The sequence below is a fragment of the Cryptomeria japonica genome, chromosome 2 (genome assembly GCF_030272615.1).
Source record: "Cryptomeria japonica chromosome 2, Sugi_1.0, whole genome shotgun sequence".
In the NCBI taxonomy this organism is placed as follows: domain Eukaryota; kingdom Viridiplantae; phylum Streptophyta; class Pinopsida; order Cupressales; family Cupressaceae; genus Cryptomeria; species Cryptomeria japonica.
This window is the reverse complement of record NC_081406.1, coordinates 288,532,097-288,559,864: the sequence shown is the minus strand read 5'-3', so window position 1 is coordinate 288,559,864 and position 27,768 is coordinate 288,532,097. Positions and strand designations below refer to the sequence as shown.

At 35.7% G+C, this 27,768-nt stretch overlaps 1 protein-coding gene across 1 annotated transcript; it reads left to right on the top strand.

Annotated features, from left to right (window-relative positions):
• The first annotated feature begins 8,962 nt into the window (after nucleotides 1–8,962).
• On the top strand, nucleotides 8,963–20,813 carry LOC131032589 (uncharacterized). Its single transcript, XM_057963608.2, has 2 exons — nucleotides 8,963–9,309; nucleotides 19,125–20,813. The coding sequence occupies exon 2, from the start codon at nucleotides 19,126–19,128 to the stop codon at nucleotides 20,593–20,595; it is 1,470 nt and encodes a 489-aa protein (XP_057819591.2). The 5' UTR covers nucleotides 8,963–9,309; nucleotide 19,125; the 3' UTR covers nucleotides 20,596–20,813.
• Nucleotides 20,814–27,768: the final 6,955 nt, after the last annotated feature.

The window sequence follows — 27,768 nt, the reverse complement described above, 5'->3', positions numbered from 1 at the left end:
AACAACATGGGAGGTGATAGAGAGAAAAATATAAATGAACATTTTCAAACCTTGAAAGCAAAGATGAAGACAAGAATAAGACTATCTCAAGAAATTGTTAATAAGTATCAAAAAGAGACATGCTTTGTGATCAAGAAAGATGAAATTTGGATGGAGATAGTTATCCCTAGAACTATTTGGGTTACAGAGATGGGATATGAGACAGATGACAACATAGTTGAAACTTATGCAAAAGCCCTCTTAGAAGCCCCTAAGGAACCAACAGAAAAAGTATTTGGCAATGCTGAAACAATCGAAAGTGGCATTCAATCTCAGAAAAGAGTTGAGAAAACTGAGCAGATAGTTAGGAGAGGTTCAAGGCAGGCAAAAGCAATAAAAGAAGATGTATTGAGAAAAACTAGTATTAAGGAGAGTGAATTGGAAGGACTACAATTGGAGACACATCTCTCACCAGTTGCTACTTCCTCGGACAGTGAGATACCAGCTGAGTTCAAAAGGGTAGAAAGAAAAAGAAAACCCTCACCGGTACCCTCACCTACACCCAGAAGGACAAGACAAAAGCAACAGGCAGTTAGGCCTCTGACTAAGAAATTGACACCAAATAAAAGAAAAGAAAGACAAGTTATTCCACCATTTGACAAACTTCTAAATGAAATAACTGAGGATGGGAGATTGAAAAACATCAGTAAGTTATATAACACACTATCAAATGATGAAAAGGAGAGCATAGAAAATAGTGTAATCTTACACTTAGACATCTATAAGAAATTTCTAATGGAAATTATGGATGAGATACCCAATGTGTATAGAAGATTAGAAGCTAGAAGGGTATCCATTGTGGAATTGGACAAAAAGATAAAAATAGAGAAACTACTTGCAGTTCACCCAGTGAACTCCACACAAGAAATTGATGAGTTTATCAGTGAAGCCAATCGGACAGTATTTTGAACTAGTCACCGACATGTTGCATTAATGGTAGGTAGAGTAAATGAAATAGCAGAAGAGACTGCAGATCAGTGGGATATATTTTTTGTTGAAAAAGAGAAACTAGAAGAGCTAAAAAGACCAAAGACTAACAGAGTCTACCAAAAAGAAAAGGATAAGGGGAAAGGTAAAGTAGGTGGACCTCCAAGCCTAAAGATAACTGATAACTTGCCCCCACCTCTTTCTGATACTCCACCGGTACAAACTGTGGACACACAACCAACAACAGAGAGTATGGAAACACCACATGAGGATACGAATCCTAATTCTGAGGTGTTATACACAATGAACATTGACACATAGGAAGTCAATATTGTGGTGGATAAGGAAACAATTGACAAAAGAGATGTGGCAACTGAGCCACCAATAAGAAATATTGGAATTGAAAACATTGGAAATGGGGAACAACAACAAACTGAAGGATCAAATGAACCCTTAGACATTGGAAAGGCAGAGACCACATATATGCATACTGATACATCTACTGAGCCACCGACAACTACTGAAACTAAAAAACCTACTGAATCACCGACAGTAGACAACACAGAGGTAAACAAAGAAAAACCGACAGTGGACACTACAGTAAAATCTTCAGAGACACAAACAGAGACACCATCAGGAGAGAACACTAGGAGATGTAGAGAAAAAAGTTCATACTGAGGAAAACATTGAGAAATAGGTAGAGCAATAGGCTCCTTCATAGACAGTACCACCGACCTCATTTGACAAGTCCAAGCCTTTGGTAGTGGAAATGCAAACACAAACAGATCCTCCGAAAAAAGAGGAAAGTAAATCTATCACAACCACCGGTGGATTACAAATTGTAAAGATAGCTGGATAGTCATCTGGAACATCTATGACTGAATTTAGGCCTACAAATGTAACAGAGGTACTATTAGATTCAATAAAGAAAATAACAGAGTGCAATGCACAAGCTTATAAGGCTATAGATGACACTTTACCAATTTTGAAGATGATAGCTCCAAAGTGTAACATAGAAAATAAAGATTCTTTGAGCCAATTAGACACACTGTCTAAGTATATAACCGACAACCTAATAACACTGGATTAGATAAATGAAGACACCTTCAAAGAGAAAATGAATAAGGAGAAGGAAAAATTCTTTGAGGAGACAGTAAAGAATAATAAGGAACATATGGAAACCTTATTACCGGTATTAGGTAAAGGAATTTTGGACTTCAAGAAATTGTATAGAGATGCATGTAAAACAGACATTTTGACAAAAGACATAGATAAAGAGATCGACATAACCCAGAAGGAAATAAATGATATTGTTGACAACTTGATAGGTTCATCAAACTCAATATCAGTAATTGAACAGGAAATTGCAGGATTTGAAGAGAAAATAGAAAAGCTTGAGAAAGACAAGGAAAGGATAAAGTTTAAGGCAAGAGAACTTAAATGCAGACTAAGTCCTAAACTGGATAGCCTCATCTCTTTGAGAAAAGAGATTTCTGAGGCTCTTGTTCTAGGACTTTAGACACCGGAAGAGAAAATGCACTCTCTCACTGGTACAATTCAGAGAACTGAAGCAGCACTGAAAGACAATGAGAGATTTTACAATAGTCTGAATGTTGCCTTAACCAAAATTTATCAGATTGTAATAAATAGATTACAAGGAACTAGGCAGGAACCACACTCAATTGACATTGAATGACAACCTTTGTCATTGATACCAAAGGGGGAGTAGTGGAGATGAGAAAAATGATCAGCAGAAGACATCATTAGCTCAGGGGAAGCACGCAGAGCACATAGTTTTGACAGTTTTGGTAAGACACTTTCTTTGGACAACACTTTTTGGATTTTTCTCATGAGTGTTGCCATCAATGCCAAAGGGGGAGATTGTTGGCAAATGCACACTCCAATGAGAAATTGTAGGTGATTGAAGATATTGTCATTGATGGAAACCTTACAATCATATGATACCGGCAGGCACTGACATCGACAGACTCTACGCCGGCATACGTTCACCGGCACCAAAAAGATTGATTACTGGCACCCTAGCCGACAAGATTTTATTTATTGCAAAATGTAATTAATTGTAATATCTTTTTGAAAGCTGACAAGGCATATTGTAATAAGGCTCATATATAAGTATGAGATCTTAGAGAACATTTGTAGATAGGATATATGATGGATATTATGTACGAATATTAAGGCAGAGTTTGGAATAAGGTTTTGGAAGTTACAGAGCTTAAACCGGTACTGGATCTGGCATAGTAGATGCCCTTTTGTAGCAGTACATGACATTGGATTTTCATAATCCACTTTTTTAAGTCAGTGAAACTTGTCTTTTGTATCTAAGTAGTGAGCTTTAGGTAGTTGGCCTTCCTGCATGTGCAGGCCCCTATTGTAATAGTAATATTCTCTTATTGGCCAGTAAGCGAATATTGTGGGTCACAAATCCCACCAAGGTTTTTCCCACACTGGGTTTCCTCGTTAATAATACTGAGTTATGGTGTGTCTTTCATGTTGTGGTTGTTGTTCTTATTTACTGCATTAATTTTGGTTTACCGGTACATAGTTTTGGAATGCTTTTCATTTAATAAGTTAAGAAAATCAATTAACCTATTAGATACTCATTCACCCCCCCTCTCAGTATCTTTGGGAATCCTAACAAATTAATTAAGTAAATAAAACCTTTCTCTAACACCCCCCCTTAAGATGAATTTAAGGAGAAGCTAAAAAGCTAAGTGCATGAATGCAACTACATGCAACAAAGACAACTACATGCAAATTTAGGTCTTGGCAACAAGGCCCATTGAGGTACCCAATCACAACATGGAAATCTCTGTAAAGTGGAGAAAATGAGAAAACCTAGTAGGAACAAAACTCCTCTCCAAAAAGAGATGAAGGGATGCCATGAAGCCCTCTAAAAAATGTAGAATCTCCTGTAAATGTTCCTCCATATGAAGAATGAGAACTAATGTTGCACCAAAAATGTTAAAGTGTGACAAAACCAGGTACCAATGTTGATGATGATGAATCACTCACTGTAGATGATAAAGATCGGGCACACAAACCAAGTATGGGAACCATCAGTTACAAAAACATACTGACATGCTCAATAGAGGAGACAGGTCAAAGGTCTGATATCGAATTCCTAATCTACAATACAGAAGGATTGCATCATATATGTCATCAAAAGATGAAGGACAAAGAGGTGTGACACTTTATGATAGTGCGTGTACAACATAGCTCATAGAAGAAGATCCAATATGAAATGCAAGTGTGCAAAACTAGAAAACATGTAGATGAGGCTACCACCAAATGATGCCCTATAGAAATCTGTGCATATGATATGCCCTTTGGTTGGAATATAGCCAAGGGTGAAATTAAGGAAGCCAAAACTTACCCCCCAAGTTGCTAGTTGGAGAACACTGCATACAGGTTAGGTGAAATAAAGCATGTTCCCAATTTTGCTTATTAGGGCAAAATTAGTTTTTTTATTTAAAAAAACACAAAAAAAAATGCCCCCTAAAAAAACTTTTTGAAAAAAAGAAAAAAACCAATTTGTTTTTTATTTTAAAATGTATGCAAAAAAATAAATAAATAAAAACCAAAAAAACACATGCAAAAAAAAAAAGTTTTTGAAAAAAGAAAAAAAAAATTGTTTTTTTAATTAAAAAACGCATACATAAAAAAAAAATTTAAAAATAAAAAAACACATGAAATCAAAGAAGTTTCTTTAAGTTAAAAAACTAATAAAAAAATTAACCCGTTAATGGGTCCCTGAGGGTTAATCCCTCTTTAGAAAAAGAGGAGGTTACATGGGAGCCGCTGAGCAAGGAATGGATAAAAATAAATTTCGATGGGGCATCTAGGGGAAACTCGGTAACCTTAGGAGTGGGAGTTGTCGCGCAAAATGATTAAAGGGTCATCCTTTTCAAGGGAGCACATAGACTGCAGGATGGAACAAACAATGAAGCAGAGGTACAAGCGACACTTATGGCAACTGAATTGGCTTTAAACATGAAAATTCCAAGGCTGCACCTGGAAGGAGATTCCTAGGTGGTCATCAACGCAATTGCTAAGGGCAAAACCCCATCATGGAAATTATCCCGTTGGGTGGAGATCATCCAAGAGAAACTCAACTTCTTTGAGGAGTTTTGAGTCTCCCACGTCAGGCAAGGTGCCAATGCAGTGGCAAACCTACTCTTCAACATCGGATGTGACATGACAAGCCAAATGGCCAAGTGGCGGAAGGGAGATGGAAGAGTGTGGAAATGGATTTAATGCAGTCTTAGAAGCACGAAACAACCAACATGCATGCAGGGAAGCTTGAAATGACAAGTACATCCTTTTAAAGACACTGCAATTAATGAGGCAGTTGGTGAGTGCAAAGTACCTGTTAGAGATGATGGTGGAGTGTAGCAAATCTGCTATGAAATCTCATTCCTTTAATATCATTGATTCTGCTTTTATGACCCGTCGCAAACGACGGTGAAGGAATTAACTACTTTGGTTTGTGAGTGAAGTTTTGAGTCTGCAATAATTTGATTGATAAATGCTTTTATGTTCATTCGCATTGTAGAGTTTGGAGTTAACAGTTTGTGCAGGTCTAATGGAGGCAAATTTCACTCTAAGAACCGAGAAGAAACTGGTTCCATTTCTGGGGATGGTGTCAGATAAAAGAATGCGGGGACCCTTCAAGTACAAAGAGGAGAAATTGTGGAGTGCGACGTGCCTAATGCTAGGAGAGGATGTGCCGCACATCCATTTTCAATACCGGACGAATATGGAGGTGTACTCCCTGATTATGGCCTAGGCATGTGAATTCGAACCAGAGGTAGAGAAAATAAAGCTCACGCTGACAAAGTTGATAGACGGGGAATATCTGATCAACCTTGACTCCATTTTGGAGTGGGTTGTACCTCAGACAGGAATCCGCATTCGGGAGGGAGACGTTGAGGAGGAGATATTACCTTTTGTCCAAGAGCCGAAAAACCGCATTAAGGAGCAATGTCGTGAGTGAGCTCGCATTGGTTGGGAAGCCATGAAGCTCTGTGTCAAGCTAATCAGAACATATGAAGTATTGAAGGCCCTCAAGGTGGTGGCGCGTATGGAGGTTGGGAGAAAGTTGCGAGACAGATTTGAGGAATGGCGGGCGGTCCAATTGCTTGCAAGTCTAGAAGGTGACCCTGATTTTGGAAGTTTAGTTTGCATCATGAAAATGAAGAGCGAAGCAGCCAAAGAAAAAGCACTGGCAGATATCGCGGATGAGGAGCAAGTGAACCAGAGCGATAAAGACTGATTGGCTATGGGACTATGGTGTTTGGTTTGTTTTTATTTCCCTTGCTAGTTTTAAAAAAAATACTTTTTAAGGATGACTATAATATTTTAGCGCAAAGATGCACATAACTGGTTTTTTATTTCCTTGTTTTTAGCTTTGAATGTTCTCCTTAGTAGGTCTAGACTGATAAATTTGGGCCGATGTTTACATCTTGTATGGCCTTGGATGATTGTATATCTTTTTCTGAATCAATATACTACTACAAAATTACCGATCAAAAAAAAAAAAACTAATAAAAAACATGCAAACATTTTATTTCAAAAAAAAGACATGAAAAGTTTTTATAAAAAAACTAATAATAAAAAAAATATTTAAAAAAAAAACATAAAAAATTAAAGGTTTTTAAATTAAAAAAATTAATAAAAAAACATGCAAACATTTTATTTAAAAAAAAAAAAGGCATGAAAAGTTTTTTATAAAAAAACTAATAAAAAAAAAGATTTAAAAACAAAATCTAATAAAAAAATTAAAAAACTCACGGCCCCCCATATTTAATTTTCTTTTTTTAATAAAAAAATTCTTTTATTTTGATTTTTGAAAAAAAATAAAAAATAATTGTACCTGTGTCTGTACGACTAGCCAAGGAAGGGAAATTCTTCTCTCCGAAGCAAACGGTGTAGCAAATGAACATACAATTTTGAGGTTTTTGGACGTTCCGAGTCCAATGGCGATGTCGGTTTGAGCCCAATGTGCTCTTTGCTGGAAATCACGAATATCTCCAAAAAAGGCAAACAAAGTCTTCAGATATGAGCTCTGATACCATGTTAGAATTCATGATTGTTGAATTCCCACAAGCCAGATAATCATCTGCAACAAGAATACATGTTACATACAAAAGAGAAATTGCACACAAATGAGAATATTGAAGACAATAACAAGAACTGAATGCTTGATTGAATATTGCTTGTATTGCTTGATTTACAATGAAGGATATGCCATCCTTATAAAGAAATCTAATTCTAAAGATAGAAACCCTAAAAAACAATTAATAATTAATAGTGAATTAATTATTAATATACCTAAAAAATACATGCATATTAAATATTGAATTTAAATATATTTTTATTTTAAACATTACATATTACTCAAAAAAATCACTAAAAAGTATCTTTCTAAAATTTAAAAACTTCAAATTTTGAACTTACTTACCCACAATTACAAATTCTATAGAACCACCTACTACTAGAAATTCACCACCTACTACTAAAAATTATCAACACCACCGTATGAAATACTAAAATATAAAACAAATTTCTTTTCTAAAGTTATTTAAAGATTATTTTGTATTTTGTAACAAAGGGGTGGGCTACTTTGCATGCCTTCAACTTTTATCTCTCCAATGGTCACTTAGAGAGGAATGATGCAAAAAGCTAACAAAACTAGAAAATTGCTTAAAAAGTAGAAATCTATATATATAAAATTAGGCGGATTACATTAAATAAAATAAATCAACTAAATAAATTGATTTTTAGTTAATTAAAATAAAATTGTGCTAAGAAAACAATAAATGTTTAGTTTAAATATATATTTTATTTTAAACATTCTATATTACTCAAAAAGTCATAACACAATCATCTTTCTAAAATTTAGAAACTTATAATTTTAAACTCACCGAGTGTTACAAAATTTATAAGACCAAAATTCACTACCTAAAACCAAAATTCACCACCTATGCTAGAAATTCTCCACACTACCATGTAAAATACTAAAATATAAAATGAATTTCTTTTTTAAAGTTATGTGAAATGATTTTGCACTTTGTAACAAAAGGGTATGCTATTTCCATGCATTTGACTTATATCTCTCTAAGGTTGATGTAAAAAACCTAGGAACTACTTAAAAAGTATAAATAGAAAGAAAGAAATATATGTGTACGTACACACATATATGTATACACACACATATATGTATATATACACACACATTATATAACAATCTATCATGCCTACTTCAGAAATTTCCACACCACCATATGAAATATAGAATAAATTGCTCTTCTAAAGTTAAGTGAAGATGATTTTGTACTTTGTAACAAAGAGGTTAGCTAGTTTGCAATGCATTAGGCTTTTGTCTTTCTAAAAACTACTTAAAAAGTAAAAAAAGAAATATAAATAAAAAAATAAAAAAATATACATATACATATAAATACAAACGTGTACACACATAATCTTTAAATAATTAAAATATATTAACTAAATAAATTAATTATCAATTAATTAAACCCAAATTATGCTATTTATATTATTAAAAAAATCATAATACAATCATCTTTCTAAAATATAAACTTATTCACTATTATATATAAAACTACCTACAATAAAAAAAATAAAAAAATTCACCACCTAGACTAGAAATTCTCCACACCACTGTATGAAATACTAAAACATAAAATGAATTACTTTTTAAAGTTATATGAAAATGATTTTGTACTTTATAACAAAAGGGTCGGCTTCTTTGCATGTGTTGGGCTTTTAAATATTAAATTAATCGTTAAAAATTCTACACGAGAAAATTAATCAATTAGAGGAACGATGTGAAAGGCCAAGTGACCAACCAAACTAGAAAACTGTTTGAAATGTAGAAATAGAAAGATATATATATTTTGCCTCTAAATATAAAGATCCAAATTCTTACTATATTTATACTGCACATAAACTCTGCTTTTTAACCCATTTTACTGACTTCGCTGTTAAGAAGGAACTAAGCATGCTTTATCCAATCCCTATGCAAAGAAAGAATCTCTCTACAATGGGAAATTTTCGTTTGGAAAAGTAATGCTGACAGTGGTAGATGCGTGCAGACTGCACATGCACAAATTAGATGAGAGACTCCATCATTGTCCTGGGTTACCCTGTTTCTCAATTTTTGTCAATGAATTGTCTTCTGAAATTTCAACACTGCTCGGAGCTATTTTGCTTGTAACTTCAATTGCTTGCTATTTTTCGAATTCTGCTCTCTTACCTTTTAGTCCATTCAGAGGAACTGTTACAGATTGAAGCTACTATAGACAGGTATGATCTCTCAGTAGTTTCCTTGAGGAACAACAAATTATTTTTGGGTTTTTTCTGTCTTATTATTTCCCCTTCGTTGCTTTGAAAAATCAATTTCTTATCCGTACAAATGCTACCTTGCCGTTAAAAGTGATTTATTATTTGATCCATGGCCAACATTTTACTCTGCTTCAGCTGCCATGAAAGCTTCAATTTACTCTCCTCCAAGGCTTGCATATATGAATTGTTAGTATTTTATCCATGGTTAAGTTTTTTCTTCTCATTATCTGTCATGAAAGCTTAAACCTCCCTCATGGAGGGCTAAGCCACTAGTGCACAAGAGGTAACTTGGGGGATGTAAGTTCCTCCTAATTTTGTCTATCTTGCAAACAAAGAAGCAAGAGCTCCTAATTTTGGTCATATTACCTAAAAGAATCCAGAAAGAACAAGAAGAAGCATATTCCTTAGTTTCAACCTCTCTTGTCAAGGGCAAAGCACGAGTTCCTACCACCACTTTTCTGGAAGAAGTAGCTGGGGAATGTAGGTTCCCCTGATTCTGTTCCTCTATGAAATGAATAAGCATCCGCTGTAACTGCAAATGAGAAAACCATGATATTCTCTAAACAAGATCATAGACTAATAAATCAACTGGAAGGCCTTATTTGAGAGTTTATGCCCTAGTTCTTGTATCTCTTGTGTGTAAGTGTTTACACACAAACCGATTGAATTACCGACCTTTGACTAGATAATCTCTGTTTCTAAAGTAAAATACAGTATATTAATTCGTATAATACTGTTTTTTTATGCTTTCATACACTTTGAAACTTACTCAGCAGTAGTACCTAGAAGCTACTCAGCCCACGAGATTTTTGTATTGTAACTATTTATTTGCTTCTTAGCATCCCTCTCAGTTTTTAAGCACAGTCCTTGCAGATTTCCTTGTGTGTGTATAAAGTTTTCAGGGCACCAAAATCCAGTAAAAATTGCTTAAGCACGGGACAGTTAATTCTTCTTGCTTAAGAGTGTTTTTTGGTTATGTGCAACGGGTATTGCTGAGGCAATTTCGGAGTGCATCTGCTTTGAACAGACCCGTGGATCTTGAAGTTTGGTTGAATTATAATAGCAGAGAAAATTTAGCCGTTCTGGATGAATAAAAGGTTTGAAGAATGTTTATTGAAAGTGAGCAGCACTAAATTATTTCGGAGAAATAATGCTGGATGTTGGAGTCATACTCCAAAGATGCATATGATTAGATGAAAGACTTGCATTGTATGTGTAGGTCTGAGTTTTTGGCGAGTTGCCATTGGTGCTGTTACTCCTGGATTTGAATTCTGAGGTGTGGTTTTGTATATGAGAGGTCTTCTCAAATTTCCATTACTGCTGGGCGCTTATTTTCTTATATGTCCATCTACCATCTTTTAACTTTCGCTTTCTTATCCTTGGTCCATCCATAGGAAGTGCATCAAAAGCAGTTATTGAAAGGTGTACTCCAGTTTTTTCCAAGTTTTATATAAGGAACCACACATTGCCCTATCTTTTTCTTTTTCTGTCTAATGATTTCCCTTTATCTGGTATGCTCCCACTGCTCACATTGTTTTTATTGCATCCCAACGAGCAACTGCTGTAAGTGTTTCTTCATAATCAATTCCATAGACTTGTGCATATCTTCAAGCAACTAGCCTTGCCTTATGTATTTCATATATAATTCTATTTCTGCAATTGTTGGTTTTTGTGTTGCATGCCTCGTTTATGCCAGGGCATCTGAGTGAGAAACCAATCGCTATTGCCAAAAAAATTATTTGTAGGTATTAGCACCTATGTTCTACTGGGACGCGTCTCCTGTGCTGGTACCCCCATTCCCATACCGGGGACGGCTTTTAGAAGTACCCTGTCCATCGCCAAACTGAGCAGAGTTTCAGAAACATTTCTGGGATGCCTCTAGGAGCGATCAGGGATGTAGGGGATGGCCAGAAGTCTCTGTGATGGCCATGGGACTTTGAGAATTTTGGGAGGTTCCGAAGTCCTCTGGTTGTCGTGGGGACTTCTGGCTGTCCCCTACGTCCTAGGCCGCTTTTGGAGAGCCAGATAAGAAAACAAAATTCTGGTTAGGCCTACAAGGACCCCCAAACCACATTTAACAATACGAAAAGCTAATCTAAGCATAAAATAACTATAAAGAAGAAAAAGACATTCATATTCAGATTTGCAAATAAGGATAAGAGCAGCAAGAGGAGCAGTGACTTAGACTTCTGTTCTGATTTTGATTTAGACTCTGAAACCAACGATGTGTTGATTATGGACAGCCATATATTTTCTTAGTTCTATCATTTCATTATTATGGGCAGCTGATTATGGACTTCTACGTTTATTGTTTATAGTTTATGTCATTTCATAGTTGATACTTGGAGCCTTTGAGCATTTTTGTTATAATTCTAATATAATATGTATGCACATTGACAATGAAAGCATTTGAATTTTGTTAATTTGTTTGTTGATTCTCACGTGAAATCTCAATTCAAGTCTAATGCTATGTATTAATCTTCTACAATGCCTTTGATGAATGCTTTATCAATGTTATGATATGCATATTTGAAATTTCTCTATATCTTTAAAAATTTCCCTATTTTTTTAGCAGCCATCCCTTGCCGTCCCCAAAAAATGGCCCAAAAGTACCCCTGTACCAGAAACATGTCCCACCACCCTCCTACTGTCCCCATCCCCGAAACTCAGTGGAACATAGATTAGCACTAATATGAACTAGTATCAAGCAATACTTAGTTCTAAAATTTGAATTTTTGTTCAAGATATACCATGGGATGAGTTTGAAATCTCCCAACAGAGGTCAAGAGCTGAGCAATGAAGAAAACTAAGTTAGAGCACCTAAAAACAAGGGAGGAGGTTGTTACAAACTTACAGGCATCCCCTTTTTGGCCTGAGCATCCTTTATTGGGGGTTCAAAGCATGGAATTCACAAGTTCCTCACGGAATGATTGGGAGGACCGGTTTAAGGCTGACTTAAATTCCCAAACAAATAAAAAGGAATTTGTTTAACAAAGATGTTACATCTGGCCAGGACACCCAGTTTTGGAGGCACCAAAACATGAAAAATGATAAAAGATCTTTTCCCAGCCATGGACTGAGCATGGAATGTAGATGTTAGATGATTAATGACATGCTGAAGACGTCAAAAAGAGAAAACAACACAACCCAATAGTGGGCCGTTGAGTTTGGAGGAAGTTTCTCCCCCTTTTGAAGGCCACAAACTCATACCATCAGTTCAGAGGGTCTCAGCTGGCAATCAGGTACTTATTGGAATTTTTAGGAGACAAAAAACATGAGGGATTTGGAATTTTGTGATTTGGTTGAGTATTCAGAGAGTTTTGTCTAGTTTCCACCTCTCCAGGACATCACTAAGGCAATAGAGCATGGAAATACAGGGAATATTCATGTATTTCCAATCACATATCTGAAATAAGTTTTTCACTGTGATATGATTACACATTTTATTTGACTATGTTCAGTTAATGGATTTACAGAAAATCAGAGATGAAATTCAGGCAAAGTGTTTGACAATATGTCCCAATAAACTATGCATTATTTCTGAACTAATGTAATTTCTTTCTTCCAAATTATAGATGTATTGTTATTAATCTTCAGCCATAATCTTATTTTCTGAATGTCTATATGAGCCAAAGGTGAGCTAGTTTTCCGTTATATCAGTCCTATTTTGCTACAGCAACAAAGAGTGAATGATTTTGAGATTTCGAGTGTTGTGTCTCAGATGAATTTTGAATAGTCACTTGCCCATATTTATGTGTTTGTTTACATTTCAGAATTAAATTGAGGAAATTTTGATTGGAAATTGCTTAGAAATGATAAAAACTCAATATTTCTTTATGGAAAACTTGAAAGAGGATTTTGTGTTATTTGATGTGCTAAAGAAATAACTCCTGTATCGAAGAGCCTGTCGATTAAAGGCTCTCCAATCTCAGTATTGTATCACTTGCTTTTTTGGATATAACAGTTTGGATTCTGTAGGGGCTTCCACGATTTTCAAATTTAGAACATTACAATCAAAATATCCAGAAGCTGGGAAGAAACAACAAAAAAAAAGTTGATATGCTAGCCGGTTGACACTTAAACCAACTACCAGCCAAAAGCACTGATATACAGTCCCACAAACCACACAAAACAATGCAAACCAAAAAACACCAGAATAGTAGATTACATTGTACTCATTAGATTTCAAAACCCAGCCAAACCAAAAAGCTTCAGCCAATGCATGCATACAATGGCTACTCCATTTAAGTGACCACCAGCACCTTGTACTGCCCCTCAACATTCACGAGACACATCATTACATGCCCCATATCTACTATTACTTCAACCCAAGCCTCATCCTCCATGGCAACCGGTAGCCTTTCATATTCTGCTAGTGACAATAATCTTATACCATAACAAATCCTCTGCCACCTATGAGATTTGTAGAAGGGTGTGATTAGTCCCTACCTCCAACTGCCCTCCACAATGATGTACATGCAAGCTCGCAAGAACTTTTCCAACATCTTCACAATAGGCCCTTAGAATCCTTACCTCATTTCTTAACTCAGAATTTGAATACTTAGGTTTCAAGGAGTGAGCACCATTTAGGAGTAGAAAAAGAGCCGATGCCCTCTTCACCCAAATGTTTTGCTTCCTGGCCCTCCCCCAAGCTTCGAGGTGGGATCTTCACATCAACAATTGGTTTGACAAGAACAATTCTAGAAGCCAGAGGCATATGATATCATTTGGCAAGAAGGCGAGATTCAAAATGAAGTCCCAAGGGCATGTCAACCTGCTGCTAATACATGTTTTTCCAAAATAATCTTCATGAAACCTAACGTTACAGGATTGGTGACATGAAAATATGTATTACAAACATTTATCAAAAGATTCTCTCTTGCAACAATTGACCACCATCATACAATATAATCTGCTCTTCCTCCATCATTACCGTCTTTCCTAGATGAAATCCTGAGAGCCAGCCAAAGCAATTGAGAACGCTTGCTACTACCTTACCAGCACACACCATGCACGTTCTTGTACATATAGTATGTGCCTACCTCTTACCACCATCATTTTACTTCTCTGCAATAATGATTTGTACCTTACTTAAATCAACATTCAAACATATCTAAGTGCTTCCTTGTGAATTAATGATTAATAGATATTGATCTCTCGACCAAAATCCTTATAGGCATCTTAAATGCAATTCCTTACCTTCGTATCATGTCTAAGGGGATTAAACATTATTTTTGGCTCTAAGCCTGGCCAAAAGTTAGATTCATCAATATATATGGGGCCATTAAAGGATCTTGATTTACTCCTTCACTGGCCAGATGATCTGCAACACAGTTTAAATGCCTTTTACAATGAGGAAAGTTGATAGAATCAAATAATTTGCTTTAAGCTTTTAGCTTCCCAACATAATGATACATTTTTTAACTTGGACATTTTATTTGTTTATTGCATTGATAACAATCAGGAATCACCTTCCAGTTTCACAATTGTAATATTCTGAGATTCACTGCACCTAAACCAGCAATTAACACTTCCTATGCTGTTTCATTATCTGCGTGAATGCCCAGTAAGAGAGGACCTCATGCAACAGATCACCTTGCCAGCAAAAGATCCTCTTACTGTTCCTGGGTTCCCCCTTGCAGCCCTGTCCAAAAAAATTCAGAATATCCTTTTGAGGGCACTAGTGTTCTTTTCTAATTCTATCATCTTTCTTTCCATTATTTCTTTGACTTTTATTATTACCACTTATCCCTTGAACAGGTGGTATTGCATCACTTGTTGACAAACCCTTTTGGTCTATTTATGTATTTGGTTATATTTTTCATACATTTAGTTACCTTAGGTGAAGCTTACTTGGGATTTTACTTGGGTTGATTTTTGTTTAGTGCTTTGGTGCATTATTCATTATTGATGGTGGCTGTTACATTTCTCTATATAGGTAGTGAGTTTTTTCATCCTCCTCTCTTAGTTGCATTTCAACCCTTTTTCTTGTATTTTCACACTTGATAAGCACAGCCCACTCTTGATGAATGGAATAGCGATTGTGTTGTTTATTCACATTCCTTCGATTTTTTCAGCAGTTGATCATCTGAATAAGTTATTGTAATTTTCGTCTTAGGAAGCTTATTCAGGTTACAATGCTCCATCAAAGATGACATCTATTGATATAATTACACTTTTTGATTTTGGAATCCAAAATTTATATGCTTTACTCTTTTCCGGAAAGTCAACAAAAATAGATTCTTCACTTTTTGCATCAAGCTTCTGTCTAATATCTTTTAGAACACAAGAAACTGTACCACACTAGGTATTCTATCAGACCATTCTCCTTTTGGTGAACAATTTTTAATTGCTAGTGTAGGGCTGTGATTAAGAATATAGACTGTTGTACCTATTACTTTTGCCAAAAGCTCATTTCCCATATGCTTTGATTGTAACCTGGACCTTGCCATTTATATAAAACTCGTAAATTTTTTTGTTAAGCAATGTTATTTTCTTGTGGTGTGTATCCTGCAATAAGTTTTTGTTTGATTCTGTTTTTAACTTTATATTTATTAAATTCTTTTGAAATTTCACCTCCATTATCAATCTTCAAAATCTTAATAAATTACTAATTAGTTACTTTCCTTTTCAACTAAAACTTTGAAATTCGGAAAAACCAAATGCTTCACTTTTATTTTGATGCAGGTGAAAACAACCCCGCCCTCAAACTTCAACACACAACTCAACACACAAATGCTGTTAACAAAGCAGAGACTCTCTGGCACTAGCCAAAACTCATAACATATAACAATTCTTTCATTAATAAAAGTCTAATACAGATTACTACTCAAAACTCTGTGAATACAGAGACTGATCATTCAAAATTCCCTTCATCAATGCCCATGAACTTCTTATCGGGCCCCCTCCTTGCAACTGCAACCCACATTTACACTGACAAAAATTTTCATCACTCTCTAACATGCAGCTAATGCCAATGCATCTTCCCTTGGCCGCTGCTTCCCCATTCTCCCCACATTCTCTTGACCGAATTTCTTCTTGGTCGCAGCTTCTCCTTCCTCCCCCTTAGGTCGCTGCCTCGTCACCATATTATATATATTTATTTTATTATTTAACTCTGGCCTCCTGTGTGCGTTACTTCTTCTCCCATTCCCCTTCCCCTCGATGCATGTTCTGCCATCTTTTAATTGTTCTGCCACAATTTAATGCAAACCGTTCAATATTAGTGGCGTTTCATTTCTTCACCGCTTGTCTGTGGCAACGATTATGGGATTTGGTGTTACACTTATCAAGTCTCTTAAAACAACCTTTTCAAATCGTCAACAGTTACATGCCAGGTCTATGCTTCCACATTTTGCATGTATACTGATAGAGCATTTCAAATATTATATCTGACAAAAACCCCACTCCGTCATGCATTGATGGATGTCCAGACTTTGTTCCAAAGCTCCCATTTTGGCAAGGGCTGGCAGGATGCTCCTGCATCAAATTTTCAATCAACAGAACTGAGTTTTTCTTTAACAATCATCTATAAATGCAAAAAATTAAATGTTTAGAAATACTTGATGTCTATATAGAGCTACAAATATCAAAATGAACCAACTGTAGCGATTTTGAAGCCTGCCATGATTTCCCAACTTGAAATGTATCTCTATGTTGCTTTCCTAATGCACAAACGAAACACATCTAATTTTTTACTTGGGTCTTGGGCAATCCTGAACCATTTTATTTGTGTCTAACAAATTCAACTCCTCATAACTTAGATGACCATAGCGCTTATGCCATAACCAACTACTGTCTTCAAATGTTGCTTTCATAAGATTTGAGTTTGTCGGATGCATCTTCATTGGAAACATCTTTTAAACTCCTATCAGAACAATTTCCATTGACATCCATTTTTGCTTTTATATAGAAATCTAACCAGCTTCATTGTAAAACAATAGTCTAATTTTTCTCAACCGACTGGATACAAAAAAATTGTTTATTTTTTAGCTCAAGCTGTTCGATGTGTATAGCCAATGTACCTTTACCAACAACTTGTACTGCCTTATCAACTCTAAATGTACCAAACATATCCTTGTTCCATAATCCAGGAACTAAACATTATCGTTAAACTTGTCTGCCACAAGAAAAAACATTATCGTTAAACTTGTCTGCCACAAGAAAAAACATATTAGATATGAAATTATCAGTTTCTTCATTGGTGAGATTTTCCCTTTTTTTTTTTTTTCCATGTAGCGTTATTTGATCTTATTTTCCCTCTTAAAATTATCATATCTTTGAGAATAATGATGATGCGCCTCTTATCTACATTACCATACTGACGACATCTAACTTCCTTTCAAACTTACCATATCTTTTACAATAATGACATGGAATTTCCTTCTTATCTATACGTTACCAGGTCGACAACCTCCACCTCCGAGGCCTCTTCATCTTGAATAATTTGATGACATCCACTTTCGCATGAGGTGTACCAGTGTTGGTGCTTCTTTTTACAAATTCTGCATTCGATGCAAAACCTATTCTAAATTTTTTGTAGTTCTATCTAATCAACTTTCATAATATGATAAGAATTTCATGAGATTCACTTTAATTTTGTTAGATCCTTTCTTTCCTCTGTTGCAATAACAACTGATTTCCATTTTTATCGTAAATCTTAAGTATTTTTCCACAAATTACAGCCAGTAATGGTCTCTCCGTGGGTTTGTAACTGGTTGATATTATCTTGCACCCAAATGTAGAAATCAACAATTTTCTTTTCTTTCATTTGAAGATTATCAAATTCTCTTAATAAATTTTGTGAACGAACCACTTCAGCTTTATGTATGCCTGGGTAAACACACTGCAGTGTGTCCCAACTTCGTTGACATTTTTTGCTGCAACAATTTTAGGAGATATGCTTGGTTTTTTTTAGTGGAATAGTAGCAGGATGTAATATCCCAACTTTGAAATACAATTTAATGATAAATGACAATAATAAAATTAAAATATAAAAGAATACAATGAATTATATTTAAATTTTAATTAAGTTAATGAATGGTCAAAGACATGAAATGAAAAGTTGCGACTCCCTCAAACATGAGATATAAAAGGGAGAAAAGAACCTCATTTGAGAGGAATCATAAATGCAGATCTGATATAAATAAGAAGTGCGGATCTGAATGTGAAAGGTTTTGAAAAGGCAGAAATAATGAAGAGTTGCACTCTTTCAAAGGGTGCTAATGGTGGAAAGGGTGCTTCTCTTGCCAAAGGGGCATACATGATGAAGAGGTGTGAACTCTCCCTCACATTGGAGGATTGTGAGGATATAAAAAAGAGAGTCTCATTTGACGAGGACATCCAAGGGAGATTAATTTGAAGATTAATTTATTCCTATGTTCCAATATTTAGAGTGATCACTATCAAATTGATAAACAGAAAATGAAGAATTTATTGCTGCGATTTGATTTAGAGTGATCACTATCAAATTGATAAACAGAAAATGAAGAATTTATTGCTGCGATTTGATTTTTATCTCCTTTTAAATATTGCAAGCCTGCAAGAAACTAAACAACCTCCAAATTTCCTAAATTTTTGATACCAATAGAAAAGAAAATATTACGTACTACTGAGAAAAAAACGTTTTACATATTTGCTACATTTTGTTACTTCTTAATATATTTAAGTCTCTAAAATTATACCTGATTTTCTAAATGTTAAGCGCTATTTTTTAGTGATAGAAGTGTGGTTTGAATAGTATACACGCTTAACTTAGGAGTTTTTGGATTTTGCAGCATGAAGCTTCCCTGTGTCCATCTTTCAGACATAAATACCCGAGTCTACACTGATGATACCCTTTATCAGTCATGGCACAAAGATTTGAATTTAGCCCAGCAGTCCATCCTCATCGAAGCTGGTATTCTCCCATTCTTAAAGACAGTGACTTACAGGAGCAACAACCCACTTTGTACTGCAGTAATTAATTTCATTGTGGATGGCCAATTGACTGTTGGACAAAGCAAGCTCCAAATTACAGAAGAAGAAATCCATGAAGCAACTCGTCTGCCCAACTCTGGTAGAGATGTCACTACCTCTACCGATTGCAATGGAAATGAAATTATAGTTAGTCTCACTTCACAAACGGATGCATCTCGATTAATTATGAATGACATCATTGACCCCGTTGTGCAGTTTGCTTCCAAGTTTTTAGTGTACAAAGTATTGGGATATACTAAGAAGTCAGATTCTATTCCTTTCAAGTATGTTAAGACTGCCATTGAAGTTGCTCAGGGTGTGCGTTTCAATTGGTGCAAGTTTATCAAGGACAAAATGTTGCAGCAGATTGAAGTTATTCAAAGAGAACACAAGGGCGTATTTACATACCCAACCGTCCTCCAATTTCTGGCATTGAAAGCCTTTAACAGGAACTACATTCCTCGCAGTTCTATTGGAGAAGGAGAAGCATCTATCAATGCATACAACTGCTGTGGAAAGAATGCTACCAACAGTACTAAGGAGAAAGAAATTATTGACGAGGGACTTATGTGTATAGTAGCAGACATCATGAATGAGCACAAATATCGTATTATTACTGAAAGTCCAAAGAAAACTGAAAAAAATACAAATCAAAGAAAGAGGAAGACTAAAGGCAAGACACCACAGAAGAATGTTCACAAATCTGTGCCTGAACTGGCCTCTTCATCGAAATCCCACACGGATGAAATGTCCAACACACTCCCAGGGCTGTCAAATGATATCAAGGAAAGCGATGGCGTTAACAGTATGTTGTTGGCATCTCCACAGCCATCAGAGAGCGAGTGTACAGGTCCTTTTGACAAAAAATTGAAGTGTAGTGACAACACAACGAAAGAGAAGTCCTCTCAACAAGTAGAAGATCTGAAGGCCATAGAAAGCAAAGGCATGGGGTCAAAGGCTGACCTGGCTGCTGTGAGTGTGAAACAGGAAATGGAAGTTTGTGGGAAAACTCAAGAGCAGGATAAAGATTGTGACAAAGAGCTTCATAATCTCCGAATTGAGAACTCTCAGCTATTGAACGAAAAGTTGCAGTGGGAATTAGAAAGGGCTATGCTTGAGGCTCAAAAAGATCAACTAATAGATGAAAAGGCTCTTGTCCTTCAAGAGAACGAGCAGCTGGAGATAGAAAATTCAAATTTGCGGGCAAAGCTTTTAGAAAATGTTCAGCTATCTGCAGAACTACAGAGAAAACTTACCAAGATGGAAAAGTTTTGGGGTTGTAGTGCTTAATGTTGTGCCAGTTGGGAAGTGCAGCAAAATATGAAAGCCCTTTGCCTTTTATCCTTAGTCGGCACAATATGTTTCTGTTCTATCGAGACTTTTGACTTGTGCTGAGATGTATAGAGAAACAAGATCCAAAGTCTGTGCGTATGACAGGTGTCTGCCTATGTAAGACACTGAAATGTTTCAATTTTAGGATTAGAATAATAAAATTTACAGTTAAACTACGTAACAAATTATTAATTTTTTTTGGGGGTGGTTTGCCAAACTTGCATTGCTTGCAAGTAAACAGCACAATAAGTCACGTGTCTATATTAAAAGGAAACTAAACTTTCCCTTATTTTAATCCTGGTTAATTAAATAAATACAAGTTGACATATATTAATGTAGATGAAGCAATAATCAGTTATTGGGAGTGATAATTGAACAATTAAATGTTAAAGTTAGGAATAAGAAAGCAAGAAATCTAATGTTGCACATAATTCTATCAATCTTAAGAATAAGAATGAGAATGCTGCTTTTTCGTAAATGGTCTTAGAATCAAAATAGTTTATCAAATTTTGATGGTTCAAGTTTGTAGAATTAGGTCATTTTTTCAAGCATAAATTTGATTTATGGCCCACATATAATTTGGTACAACGTACATTTTTGCTTTAAAGATCACAATCCTTAGGTCAACTCCCTTGTTTGGAATCACAATATAATGACTATATAATGAACTCTCTCAATTTGAGATTTGCCTAAATTGCTACATTTTTCTAATTGTCAAGGATTGACAATGTTTAGAATCATGTATGGGGAGATAACCAAAATCACATTTCATGTTTTCCTAGGTTGACCTTGATTAAAATAATTTCGAAGTTTTAGAAATAATTAACAATTTTTAGACACAAGAATTAGATTCCATTTATCCAATCGAATTGTTACTAGCATGAATCTCCTTAAGATGCGAATGTTTTATCCTTGATATTCCATGATCAATAAATGCCCATTGGGTTTTTCAAGTACAAGTACATTGTGTTAAATCTTTCCAAATGTATACCAAGTTAACTCAATGTAGGAAATAAGTGAACAAAAGTTAGCCAAAATTTGCATTTGAATTTTGCAACTTGTGGGTTTAGATCCATAGGTGGGATCAATCTTGCACATGCAAAATTGATCTAGGGAATGGAAGCAATAATATGTAGGCCAAGAATGAATGTGTGGATATGGGTGACAACCAATGTTAACTACACAAGAAGATGTACACAAATAGTTAATGTGTGCTTGGGATATGTGTGAATGTGTGTAAATAGGGATAAGTGAACGATAGGGGATTGGACCCAACTTTGCACAAGATTTGAGCATATGTCAATATGTAACCACAATAAGACATTCTCTCGATATAGACATGAAACTATGTGGGAATTAACATGGGTATGCACTTTTCACCATTGTATTTTGCCCCCACTTTGTAGTGCATGTAAATTATAAAATTTAGACAAACATTCATGTAAAGTAAAAATTTAGAGAAAAGATATGAAGATCCATAAATACTAACGGACCCTTCTAGATCTCAGCATTAAGTAAATCCTTCGATGTGCATGCTCATGAGAATTTATTTTTGTGAAGACTAGCTTTTGTCAATAAGTAAATATAAAGACATGCAAATATGAATTCTATTTTCATTAATGAAAAAATGAGAGCATAGAGTTAAGAAATTTCACTTGTATGGAAAGTAGTAATGCCTTGACTGACTTATGGAATGAGATGGATTGGATAGTGCCATGTCTTGGTATGTGATAATGGTTTCGCTACTTATGGTAGTAAGTCTTTGTAAGAATCTACAAGATATGCCCTTTTCAATTGGTTGCTTCCATTGGACGAGAGAGGAAAAAAGTACATGAATGTAGGCCAAGTGTATAGATCATTTAGAGCAATTATATAACACATTGTGAACAAGAAAAGCATCTTGAAGATAGACATGGTACTTGTGCATGGGTTGGGGATGATTATGGTGTATAACTTTGCCCATAGTTTAGGAAAATGAAGAATAACGAATGTGCCCCTCATGGCCAAAAACACTTGTGACAACACTTGAACTAGAAAAGACATATGCGATGAATATGGCTCAAAGAGCATAAGCACATATTGGTTCAAGTATGGTAATATGTATCTTGTGGTGATAAAGATCTCAATACATTGAATAACATGCAATTAATACAACACAGAAGTTTATGGTGTCCAAAGTGAGTATTACAATACAATGTGATAGGGAATACATAATGCATAATGTCCCCTAATATGGCACATTGGCTTTTAGAACATGGTTTGGTCATTCAAGGGAAACAATGCAAAATGTGATTGTGGGAGCACATACCAAAATAATTGGCCCTACATGGGAAATATTATATGATGAGGCATAAATATTGTAATCAATATGAATTGTCAACATGATTGACTATCTAGATGATGAGGTAAGATGTCCCTTAGTAGCTAGGTAAGAGTTGTAGTAATTATTAATAGATAATCATGTCAAAAGATAAGTGTGTTCATGCATATATGAGTAATATGTATTTATGAAAGAGCATTTGAATTTGTTTGCCTACAATATGGGCATCATGATAAGAGAGCTCTAGAAGCATGATAAGCAAGTGTAAGCTCATGTGAGGACACAAGATTGAAATATGATAAGTAAAAGATAAAGAAATGATAAGGATCATGAGTAGTAAAACTCAAAACATCATCAACATGGAAACATGAGAATGATCATAATTGTGAGATGAGCATATAATAAGAACTATACGTATTTTTTCAAGCACAAATGAGGATCAAGACAAAAGTAATCATAGCATGCAAACAACATAGTCATGGAGGGTAAGGATCATAAGGAATCATAAATCACATGCGATTAGAAAGTCATGTAGCATAGGTGCACAACAAGGACTATGTGAAAATCCAAGGTGGTAAACATAGAGCATAATGGGGCATAGACTAAAACAATTTATGTTGGAAAGCTAACAAGAGAACATAGATAAGCATATTACTAACATAGGAAAGATGCCCTCCACAAGTGGAGAACAAAGTGGTAAGTGTAATGTATAGAAATTGGGAATTAGGGTTTCACCAAGTAAATCTACTAAACAACCTAGTTAACACACAAACATTGAAAGAGGGTTGAACCCAATAGATCTAGGCTCAATCCCAATGGGGAAAGGTCTGAGATTCTAATTGGATTCAATTGGTTGGTGTTGTTTATCCTCTTTCTTAGTTGAATTTGTGTTGTAATTGTGAAATTAGGGAAAGTGAGGGATACTTGAAGTAAATTGACAGAAACAATAAGATATAGATGTCTCATGGAGCCACCAACCGAGATTTGAGCAAAATAAGATGTTTAAAACTTATTCCTTGAAGTTCAACCTAATCTTTTGAGATCAAGTTGCACAAATTCACCCCTGTTCTTCAAATTTTCCACTGTCAAAAGCTAAACCTATTCATCACCGTCGACACTGTTGGAATTCTTGAGTACAACTCATGCACCTGTTTCCTACACATAGAAAGAAAGGGAATGATGTTGGGGATAGGGGTTTGCCTAAGTCAAACCCTAGTTTATGAATTTACCTTAAATGAAATAATGCAAATATTGAAATCAATGATAAGGAGATATACTTCAAATCTACAATTGTTGATGATGATGCAATTCTCTTTGAATGTAATCACAAACACATGGACATGAAAAACCCTAATCAAGCAGACATGCTTGCATGAACATTGATGTAACTTTGCTCTACAATACTTGAATGATGAATATGCAACCTTGAATCTCTAAAAATGTTTGATGATGACTGCTTCATGGATGCAAAAATACTTTAGGTAGCTCATGGATTGCTTCTAGGTGAAATGAATTGATATGATGTCTTTATATAGGGTTCCCTAGGTTAATTACTAATTAGGTTGTCCTCTAATGGTTATGTGTAGCACTGGGAATCAAATGTTATTGAGGAGATATAGAACCTACCCCATTTCAAATTGGGGCTCGTTTGAGGGGGACCAGGGCATTTTGGGCACACTGGTCTGGTCCTTCTCCAAATAGGATCAAAACAAAGAGAAAGGGGGGAGGGGATCCCATGATGGCACTCACCAAAGGGTGTTCATGACATCAAAGTTGGAGAATAGGGTCAAACTAGACCTAGAGGGGATGGAGATAGGACACGCTAAAGTAGGAGCACAAACATGAGGTGTAAATTGGACCAATTACAATTTATACCACTACATTTAGCCCCCACTTTAACGAGAGTATGAGTCTATGCAAATACTCATGCTAAAGTAGAAAGATGAGAGAGAGGAGCAACTAGGAGCGAGATCACAAGGAGATAATACATCACTGATTTTGAGGAGCCAAGCCTCCAATGTTAGGATCTTAATTCACACAATCTTATGGAAGGACACACACAAGACAAAAAGAAGGCAAACAAAGACAAAAGACAACCAAAGACAAAGAGACACAACACAAAAGACAAAATGGCTCCAAGTCAACTGGTTGAAGAGACTTCAATTATCAAAATGTCTTAGCCACTAATATCATTTTCAGAATGCTATCACAAGAATACAAGTAGTCACATTAAAAAAGCAAGAGCATGCACCAAACGATGAACCATGAGCCACAAATAGAAAAGCTATGAGCTCATGGGGAAGAGAAAAGAGAGAGGACATGGATGCCATGGGCTAGCAAGCTGTGTTATGCTAGGTGATCCATATTGAGGAGGAGAGTCAGAATAGTCTAGCTGTGTTTTGCTAGTTCCACTCATCATGTTTCATATACTACTATCTAGTTTTAGGAGTTAAGCATCTTGTATAAGACTTTATTTGTTTGGATTTGAGCACACAACAACCTGTATAAGACATGAAATGAAAATGCAAATGTGTCTATTTTTGGGAACATCTTGTATAAGATTTTGTTTTGTCCGGTTTTGAGAATGTGTACCTTGTATAAGACAAATATATGTCTAGTTTTGGAACATCTCATATAAGACTTTGTTTTGTCTGGTTTTGAGAATGTGTACCTTGTATAAGACATAAAAATGTGGCATCTGGTTTCAGGCACGAAGCATCTTGTATAAGACTTTGTTTTATTTGGTTTCGAGTTTGAATGCCTTGTATAAGACATGCAAAATATAGTATAATATATAGTACAAAGAGGGTGATATGCTATGCCCCCCCTTAAGATTTCAACATAGTCCTATGTTGATGTCTTAAAGAAGCTAGAAACAAGGATACATGCTTTTTTGTAGACACCTAAAATTGTCTTGTTTATTTAATTATTTATCCTATGTCTTCTATTAATAAATTCTTATTTATTTAATTAATTCATTAATCCTCTTCTAAGCCTTTCCTTATTTAAACAAACACTTTTATTTATTTAAATTGTCCTTTTCTTAAATTAAATAAGTATTTTATTTATTTAATTGATCCCACTTCCTCAATTAATTAAATAAATCTTTATTTATTTAATTAAGTCATTAGTTTTTTCCTTCAATGACACATGTCATTTATCTTTTAATTTTCCTCTATCTACCCTCTGTTGGACACAAGTTGCCATTGAGAGGGTGAAGGGGTGAATCAGTGGCAATCAAACTTTTAACCTTTTATCCCTAAATGTACATATCGGTTAACTCATCAAGGATAAAGGATACCTACTAGTGAGATGAGGAGAGACATAAAAAACAAGCACACAAAAAGCACATCACATAACATCGGTTTATACGAGGAAAACCCAAGTGGGAAAAACCTAGGTGAGAAATGCTACTGGAGAGTACCGCTCCAATCCAGCCTCACATAAAACAATGGTTACAACATTTAGGGCACCAACCCAAGGAGCACCAACCCCTGATATTTTATGGGCACCAACCCAAAGGAGCACCAACCCTTGCACCGAGCTCCAACCTAGTGATTACAATGAATATAATCAATACAATACAAAAGTTAAAACTTGGTTACAAATGAGTTTTGTAACCTCTTCAAATGATTCATCTCTGTTGGTGTGACACCTCCTCTGCCTTACCGGTTGACTCCTCCTGTCACACTACCTCTTCCTTGTCTGATCTCTGCTTACTCTCCCCCTCTCTCTTCTTTGCTAGTTGTTGCTGCCCTACTGGTTCAGGCTCTACCGGTTGTCTGACACTGCACCTGGTTACTGGTTACTTCCACAGTTCTGGTTAAACCTTGCTCTGTCCTTCACCTTGCTAGATCTCCTTCAACACTCTCCCTGCATGCTTCACTCTTTTCTTCCTTCTTACCGGTACAAACCCTACCAGTTTATACTATTGTTAAACTCTATAACAGTTTACCAGTTGCCATGGCCTTACAGGTTAAACCACTCTTAACCCCTGTTACCGGTTACACGCCCACACACTCAGTCGCTTCAAAGATCTTCAATGAACTCCCTGACTGATTAACTCTCTTTCTTCTTTTCACATCCGACATGCAATATCATCCAATTTGATCTTTGGTCTGCACATTATACTTGTGCTTTCTTGCCAAAACAGAGCTTCAAAATTGGCATACTAGGGTTTCTCCATAGACCATGAGGCGAACTGAATCCAATCAGATCTTGCATGGGGATTGACAGTCTGCAGCAAACCAACCATCACCGCCAATATCGTTGCTTCCAAAAACACATTTGCTATACCTAGCAAACATGGATTGTCTGTCGGCATGGCATTTGGTCAATCACCATAAATGGTCGGGCGATTTGGATCACCTACTTCTATCTGCACCTGGACGACCAACATCGATCAGTGCATGCCAAAGATCTCTGTCATTTGGTCTGCATCGAGTCACAAACTTCTGCAACACATCCCATGATTTACGCAGTCGACATTAATGTCAACCTCCTTATCACCTACCACGTTGATAGACACGTCACCGACCTCTGGATGCTTGCCACCTGGTATCCACATGTCTTCCTTGTCGACATCCACCTCTGTTCAGTCCACTGAGTCAGTTTAGATTCATTCACTGACCAAGGCATACTACCGGTGCTTGCTCACTGGTTCACTAACCTTGCCTATACATGTCACCTCCACTAAGTCTATTTACCGACAATATTACACCTGCCTTTATACCGGTATTATCCTTGAGTAAAACATGTCATCAATGTGCATCCTAATTAACATGTCTACCAGTTAATTACACTCCTCTTTG